This window comes from Triticum urartu, unplaced genomic scaffold (assembly GCF_003073215.2).
Source record: "Triticum urartu cultivar G1812 unplaced genomic scaffold, Tu2.1 TuUngrouped_contig_9629, whole genome shotgun sequence".
Classification (NCBI taxonomy): Eukaryota; Viridiplantae; Streptophyta; class Magnoliopsida; order Poales; family Poaceae; genus Triticum; species Triticum urartu.
In genome coordinates, this window is record NW_024120692.1 from 1874 (window position 1) to 10878 (window position 9005).

At 42.1% G+C, this 9005-nt stretch overlaps 1 protein-coding gene across 1 annotated transcript; it reads right to left on the reverse strand.

The window, feature by feature from the left end:
* Nucleotides 1-714: 714 nt before the first annotated feature.
* LOC125532301 lies at nucleotides 715-1146 on the reverse strand. Its single transcript, XM_048696422.1, has one exon. It carries the CDS (start codon nucleotides 1030-1032, stop codon nucleotides 757-759), a length of 276 nt encoding a protein of 91 aa, XP_048552379.1. The 5' UTR covers nucleotides 1033-1146; the 3' UTR covers nucleotides 715-756.
* Between the last annotated feature and the right edge of the window lie 7859 nt (nucleotides 1147-9005).

The following is a 9005-nucleotide window of genomic DNA, read 5'->3' on the forward strand; positions in this document are numbered from 1 at the left end:
CGGCGAACGGCGCGTCACCGGCTCATCCACGGCGCCGGCTTAGTCGGGTTGCAGAGGGGTTTGGTTGTAATTTCATTTTCTGTATGGACCCCTTGCCGCTAGCCCTCCTCCTCCTCCCCTTCCCCGCCGCCGCCGACCAGAGCCGCCGGGGCAAAGCCCCTCGCGGTGGCTGGCGGTGGAGGCCTTCTCCCCTCCTCGCGTTCGTGGCCTACGGGAGCGGCCAGGCCGAGCGGAGGCGTCGGGGCGCGCGGATCCTGGCCGTTTTAATATCAACTCCTTTTCTCGCAAAAAAATAAATAAACATGATGACTGCCACTCGTATATTTAGAGTGAGTTGGAATTACTAAATATGAAAGGTGCATAAGTCTTTGGTTGTTACATCTAAGAGATAGACAGGAGGTCTTGTGTTCAATTCCCACAATGTTGATTTATTTTGATCCAATTATTTTTCACGGTCTCTATATGAAAGCCCATAAAAGGCCCATCAACATACAAGTAACTGGCTTAGATCGCTTAACGTGTGTAAACCAAACATAAAGGACTAAACCAAACCAAGAATACTTATTCCCTTTAATAGTAGGTATAGATATAGATATAGATATAGATAGAAATATAATATCGCGAGGTCTTCTTCATACATGATCATGGAGACGTGATGTTGCTGCTGCCATTGCTGATCAGTCTCTGCTAGGCGGTGGCTTGCTGATCGGCCTCTGCTCCGAATGGAAATATGTAATACTCATGTAACAAGGTGAATCAATACTGGCCGGGCCAGAGGAAGGCGCCCATGGCGAACCTCCTCTTTTCCTCGATGTCGCCTGTGACAGGGAGGCCGTACTCTCGGAGCAGGCAGTCGACGCGCCACTCCGGCATCGCCTCGTAGTCCGCCTTCCTGTACCGCGGGTAGTGCAGCGGCATCTGGAAGCCGCAGCTGAACGTGCCGCTCTGCTGCTGCTTCTGGCCGCCGACGGCCACCTTGCCGCCGTTGGCCTTGGCCATGCTCACGCTCACGGCAGGGCCCAAGGATCCCATGTCTCTGTGTGCGTGTGTGTGTTTGTGTTTCCTTGCTGCCTCTGATCACCTTGTAACTTGCAAGCAACTCTTGGTGTTGTTAAGAAGGAAGTGCTAGCTGATGGAAATGTTTTATAGATGGTGTGAGATGGAGGAATAATCAATCAGACTCATAAAACTCTAGACCTTTCCTGGTGCAGCCGATAGATCGATGTCTAGTCGAATCGCCAACCAAATCATTGACACAGCAAGTGTTGGAGCGTGCTCCAGCAACGCAGTGAAGCAATAAATTCCAACAGCAGCGTGCTCCGTCCTCGCCGGTAAGGCAGCGTCGTCGACCTCAGGGCATCCACCTCCCCTACCTCGCGCCGGCGTCGCTGTCGGAGTCAGGCCGAGCACACGCCACACGATCGATCATACGCTATCCCACATGATTGATCGAGGATGTGGCTACACGAAGCAACACTTGCAGACTAGCTGCATGATTAGGAGGTAACAATTAATGGATTTACCAGTTGGATCACTTCCACGTAACGGTGTGGCTGCAGGAACAGAAGCTTCGAGGATCTTGGGGCGGCGATTGATGGGTCATGGGTGGCCGTGTAGGGTTACCTGCGCGGCATGGAACTGTGTTAGAAGAATTTCTTTGCGAGCCCTCGGTTGTTGGGACGCAGTTTGGCACTCGGAGAGCAAAGTGTAGACCAAATCTGTTCACTAGTTTTTTTTACAGTAAAAAATATGTTCGCGAGTTGATTCCCGAAAGTTAACTGCACGCCCGATCGCAAGTGAAATTACAGATCTGAGGACAAGGACATGGATCAGATTGCTCTCGAAAGCAAGTTTTGGCATTTCTGATACTCGCTCCGATCATAGCGGCTGCGTCAATTAATTCGGATTGGAGGGAGTACATGATTTTGGTGTGCATTTTCTAACAGAAGGGAAAAGGACTGTGCGATTAACCATCTGTGTTTTTTTAAATGAAATGTGAAATATAAAACACGAGGATATGTATGTTCCATATTTATGGTACAGTCTTGCTAAGTCTCACTCAACTCGGACTTCATCGATGCTATATCAGTGAGATTTTACACTGAGATCCATGAAAAAAATCTTTTTCTTTTTTTTCTGTCTTGCATATTATGTCACTTGATTAAGATTTTGTTTAATCTCAGTCGATTGAGACCTAGCCACACAATTTATGATACACATAACCTCGGGTCCTTCAGGTAGAAGGCGGACAGAGGCAAAATGGTCTTTCAGGACCTAAGAGCTTAGAATGAGACTGGAAATTAAGCCAATTGCAACGAATTGTCTTTAGAAAGAGATGTCATTGAAATGGAAGAATGGACATTTATTCAAAAGTAAATATGATATTTAGGCATGTTTTATACCTCTTTTGATGGTATGACTCTGATGGGATATTTGGAAAAATTATATCATAAAAGATCCCATAAATGTGTTTGCATGATTGAGTCATAATATCAGGAGTCGTCAAATTCTTACAGAATGCATATCTATGTCACCCAATTACATATAACAATACTCGTTATGGTTATCATTGAGTAGTACAATGCACTCTCGGAAGTGTTGTTCTAATCCCGAGCTCATGCGAGCTCGGGTGAATAGTGAAATAAAAAAATGGAAAAAAAACTAATTTTTTTGTGTGAAACATTAACAAATGTTTTGATAGTTTGTAAAATTTCATCATGAAAAATGGCATTCGTGGAAAGTGTGGCAAAAAACAACATCGATGATCCAAAATGCGTTTGAAAATAACAGTTTGGAGCGTCGATTTTTTTCTGCCACATTTTCCATGAATGTCATCTGGTGATGAAATTTGGCAAGCTAACAAAACATTTGTCTATGTTTCACAAAAAAAATTAATTTCTTTTCAATATTTTTTCTATTTTACTGTTCATCCGAGCTCACATGAGCTCGGGATCAGAACAGTCGCTCTCCATGCTCTCTATCTTTCTTTCTTTACTATGTTTCACTTTATTCCTTCAATACTAGGGTGTTTTTTTACACCATTGATAGCCCACAAGTATAGGGGATCGCAACAGTTTTCGAGGGTAGAGTATTCAACCCAAATATATAGATTCAACACAAGGGGAGTCAAAGAATATTTGAAGGTATTAGCAGTTGAGTTGTCAATTCAACCACAACTGGAGATTAATTATCTGCAGCAAAGTGATCAGTAGCACAGTAATATGATAGTTTTGATAGTAGTAGCAGTAGCAATCGTAACAGTAACAGTGATAGCAGTAGTTTCGTAGTAGGTGTAACGTGATGATAGCAGTAGTAACTTACCAGAAACAATATAGGATAAATTCGTAGGCATTGGATCGGTGACTTGTTGGATGATATTCATCATGTGACAGTTATAACCTAGAGCGATACGGCACTAGCTCTAGTTCATCGATATAATGTAGGCATGTATTCCGTAAATAGTTATGCGTGCTTTATTAAAAGAATTTGCATGACATCTTTTGTCCTAGCCTCCCGTGGCAGCGGGGGCCATACTGGAAACTAAGAGATATTAAGGTCTTCTTTTAATAGAGAACCGAAACAAAGCATTAACACATAGTGAATACATGAACTCGTCAAACTACAGTCATCACCGGGAGTGGGCCCGGTTGTTGTCACTCCAGGGTTGCCTGATCATAACATGTAGTAGGTGACTATAACTTGCAAGATCAGATTTAGAACATGGATATAATGATGATAACATAAACGGTTCAGATCTGAAATCGTGGCACCCGGACCCAAAGTGACAAGCATTAAGCATGGCAAAGTCATAGCAACATCAATCTAAGAACATAAAGGATACTAGGGATCAAGCCCTAACAAAACTAACTCGATTACATGATGAATCTCATCCAACTTCTCACCGACCAGCGAGCCTACGAAGGAATTTCTCACACCCGGTGGGGAGCATCATGGAATTGGCGATGGAGAAGAGTTGGTGATGACAAAGAACGAAGACCCCCCCCCCTCTCCGGAGCCCCAAACGGACTCCAGATCTTCCCTCCCGAGAAAGAACGGGGCTTGGCGGCGGCTCCGTCTCGTGGATCGCGACAATTCTTTCTCCCTGGTTTTTTCTCTGAAAATAGGATTTTATAGCGTTGGTTTCAGGGTCTGCGGGGCCACCAGGTGGGGACAACCCACCTGGGCGCGCCAGGAGAGGGGGCGCGCCCTGGTGTGTTGTGCTCTCCGGAAGGTCTTGGCTCTACAAATTCTTATTATTGATATGAAAAATCCTCACAAAGTTTCGTTTCATTCTGAGAACTTTTATTTCTGCACAAAAACAACACCATAGTAGTTCTGCTGAAAACAGCGTCAGTCCAAGGTTAATTCATTCAAATCATGCAAATTAGAGTCCAAAACAAGAGGAAAAGCGTTAGGAAAAGTAGATACGTTGGAGACATATCAACTCCCCCAAGCTTAAACCTTTGTTTGTCCTCAAGCAATTCAGTTGATAAACTGAAACTGAAAAAGAAAACCTTTTACAAACTCTTTTGCTCTTGTTTGCATAAATAAGCTTAAACAGCACCCAGGTTTTCAGCCAACATTATAACTAACCATGTCGACAATAACTCTTAAAGATTATAATAACTCATATCAATGACATAATCAGCTAGCGAGCAATAATAAGGTATCTCAAATGGCAACATGTTGCCAAAACAACCATGATATAATATGACAATAATGGTATCTCGCTAGCCCTTTCTGAGACCGCAAAACATAAATGCAGAGCACCTCCAAAGTTCAAGCAGCAACTAAACATTGTAATTTATGGTAGAAAAGATCCAGTCATGATGCACCCAACATTAGCTACACACAATGCATAAATCATGGCAACTGTGCTTTTCTTAGTTTCTGGCGCTTGTTTTAGAAGGTGGTGACACAAATAAAAGTAAATAGATAGTCCCTTCGCAGAGGGAAGCAGTGATTTGCAGAGGTGCCGGACCTCAATTTTTAAAACATAGGTAAATGATATTTTGAGGCATGCACCCTTCTCATTTACTTCACGACCATCAATTATCAATATCTCCCATGCTAAACAGGCTAGTGCTGGTTCCCAAGCGATAAAAGTAAAGGTTTACTCCCCCTCCACCAACAATCACAATCCACGGCTTATCTGAAACAACGGGTGCCCTCCAAACCAACATAGTCCCTGGGGAGTTTTGTTTAATTATTTGCATTTTTTAGTTCAGGACTGGGCATCCCTATTACCGCCAGTTTCTCATGCGATGATGAGTGAATAAACACTCGACCTGAGAATAACCCGCTTAGCATGGAAGATACCGACCACCTACTGTCGTTCCATGAACGATCCAGGCACACAAAACGGATAATTTTTTAGAAGTTTTTAGAGGTGGCACATGCAAATTTACTTAGGACGGCAGGGTAATACCGCATATAGGTAGGTATGGTGGACTCATCTAGAATAACTTTGGGTTCAAGGTTTTTGATGTACAAGCAGAGTTCCCACTTAGTACAGGCAAAGGCTAGCAATTTAGATTGAGAAGCGGTCAGCTAGAGAGCAACAACGATCATAACTATGCATTATGCATAAGTAACATTGGACACTAGCATGAGTAGGATATGAACACCATGAACATAAATATCATAGAGGCTATGTTGGGTTTGATTGAACTACATGCATGAACATGTGCCAAGTCAAGCCACACGAACATTCATAGGAGGATACCATATCATCATACTACATCACAATCATTTTAACGCTATGTTGATATCCAAGATAAATCATTATCAACTCCCAGCTACTTATGCATGGCATGAGAAACTATAATCTCTAATTGTCATTGCAAACATGTTTAATCATAATGGGCTGAAGCATGAATACTAGGATAAACATATTTACACAGACAGAACAAGTCGAGTTCATACCAGTTTCTCTCTGCCACGGCCAGCTCTTCGAATGTCGTCATTATTGCCTTTCACTTGCACGACCGAACGATATAATAATAATAATAATAATAATAATAATAATAATAATAATAATAATAATAATAATAATAATAGTGCAAGAGTGCCATGACTAAGCTGGAATCTGCAAACATTTTATTCAACAGGAGAAGACAAGGTAAAATGTGCTCTTTATTAGTTCAGCAATTATTCATATGAGAGCCACTCAACATTTTCATCGTGGTCGGTACAACTCGAATAAAAAGAAAATAAATTCAAAAAACACACTGAAATATTTTTTGAATTTTTGGTTTTCTTCAACAAGCAAATAAGGGGAAAGCAAAAAATGAGAAAAACAATTTACACGGGAAAGCTCCCAACAAGCAGAAGAAGAACAAAGAAATCTTTTTGGGTTTTCTATTTAATATTACTACTAAGCATGCATAGAAAGTAAATTGACTACAACTAATTTTTTGGTTTTTCTAAAGTTTATCAAACACACAAGAAGAAAGCAAGAAAATAAATCTAAGCATGGATGATACAATGAAAAAGTGTGAACACCGACAAATGGAATAAATAGACATGAGTGTAAAGTCGATGGAAACACGTACTCCCCCAAGCTTAGGCTTTTGGCCTAACTTGGCAGTCGATCAGTAGCCTGGAGGGTAGTAGGGGTGCTGAGGAGCGGGCATCCACTCGTCCCACTACTCAGGCTCCTCGTGTGCCTCTTCCGCAGCAGCCTGAGCGTTTTGGTAGGCGATGATGTCCTCGGGCATAATCCTATATCTGCCCCTGGCAGCAGAATCAAACAAAGCAGGTGCATGTAGTGGAATAATATCATGAGTTTTAACGCTAAAAACCAGGTTATAAGGAATGGGGATATCAGGATAATCTCGTGCAAGAAAATGATGGTGTTCCATGGCTGCCCGGTCTAGGTAAACCTTGGTCAGAGGATAATCATGATGGCATATCTCAACCTCGAAGTGAGCCGCCAAACGAGTAGCGAAAATCCCACCATGTATTTCACCCTGTGATTTATTAAGATGGAGGCGACAAGCCACAATAACTCCCAAGCTATGAGTGTTGTCACCCTCTAGTGCTCGGCGTAAAACAGCAAAGTCTAGTGCGCTGAGCGCACCCACTTTCTTTCTAGCAAGCAAGCACTTAGCAACAAATAAAGCAAAATAATGTACGGCAGGAAAGTGTGTGCTAGCAGCAGTGGTGGCTGACACCCCTCTCATCGCCCACTGTCAAAGTGCGATAAAAGTCCTCAAACCCAGTCGGCCTAGGCTCGGCTAAGCTCCCATCAGAGGGGATCAAGCATATATCACAAAATTCAGTAAGTGGTATCTGATGGTTTTCAGCATATAAATTGAAGTTCACTTCAGGAGGATTATTTCTAGGCAGGAAAGTAAAACTCTGAACAAAGATGTTTGTGAGGACTTGGTGCTGGTCACACTCATCTGTGATGAAGTCGGTGAGGCCGGCATTCGCAACATATTGCATGAACTCTCGAAGGATTCCCGCCTTTTTCAGGAACGGGGTGTGCGGCCATTCGCACGGCCGTACCTCCACCAACCTCTGAGGGTGGAGATCACTGTCAGAAGACTCCCCAATAACACCCTTGGAGTCCTTCTTCGAGCCAAACTTCCTGAAGATATTCATGTCCGTGTACAATTTTCTGAAAATAAAAATTTTGGGATGACAAAAATTTGTCAACAAAACTTTATAAGATTGATAGCATTGATAGCAACTACTCACAGGGATGCATAGAGGCCATAAAAAGCATTCAAACTACTTAGAACTCTAAGAATTTAAAATGCAAGCACATCTACAGCAGCACCAAGAGTAGCTAATTATTCAAAGTATAAACCATTAAAACAAAAACTAATTGGACAAACGTTGGAGTCACATACCAAGCAACAATCCCTCGAAACAGTTTCGGAAATGGAGCTTCGAGCAAAGAGGTCGAAATCCGCAGGTTTGAGCTCAAGAACACGGGAGAGAGAGCAATGGAGTTTTTTCTGGAGGTAAGTTATGATGTGGGATGAAGAGATAAGTGAGGGGGGACACGTGGGGACCACAACCCACTAGGGCACGCCTGGGGCTCCTGGCGCGCCCAGGTGGGTTGTGCCCACCTGGTGCACCTTCCTCTGATATTATTTGCACCAGAAATTCAGAAATATTCAGAAAAAATCGTGTAAAATTTTCAAGGCACTCTGAGAACTTTTATTTTTGGGTCATTTTTTATTGCACGGGAAATTCAGAAAACAGACAAAATATGGCATTTTATTTTATTTAACTAATAAAAACAGAAAAGAAAAGGTAGGGACAGAAGGTAGTGCTTACTAAATTCATCAACATCATACCGCTCAAAAATGATCCATTAATAAGGTTGATCAGGTCTTATTAACAACCACTTTCGATTAGCATGAAACCGAAGAACTTTCATAAATCACTAAGTTACCTCAATGGGGATATGAATGTCCCCAACAATAAGCATTTCATATTTCTTTTTGACAGTAGGTAGAGGTATTTGAAAACTTCCAATAATGATTGTCGGAGGTTTTTCAATAACATTAATACCATTCACTTGGAATTGTTTCTTCGGAAAGTGCACCGTATGCTCATTACCATTGATATGAAAAGTGGCCTTTCTTTTATTGCAATCAATAACAGCCCCTGCAGCATTCAAGAAGGGTCTACCAAGGATAATCGACATGTTGTCGTCCTCGGGCATCTCAAGTATAACAAAGTCAGTCAAAATAGTAACATTAGCAATAACAACGGGCACATCCTCACAAATACCGATAAGTATGGTGGTAGATTTTTCAGCCATTTGCAAAGATATTTCAGTAGGTGTGAGTTTATTCAAATGGTACCCCATCTTTAAAAGTATAATTAGCAAGCATAGTGGAGATTTCAGCTTCTGGTATTTTTCTTTTATTAGTGATGATGTCTTTCATATAGTACTTTGCATGAGGCATTTTCAAGATATCAGTCAAGCGAGTACGCAAAAAGACTGGCCTCAACATTTCAGCAAAGCGTTCAAATTCTTCATC

Excerpts from the sequence above, each read along its gene's own strand:
- LOC125532301 (XM_048696422.1), bottom strand. The coding sequence starts at position 1,032 with ATGGGATCCTTGGGCCCTGCCGTGAGCGTGAGCATGGCCAAGGCCAAC.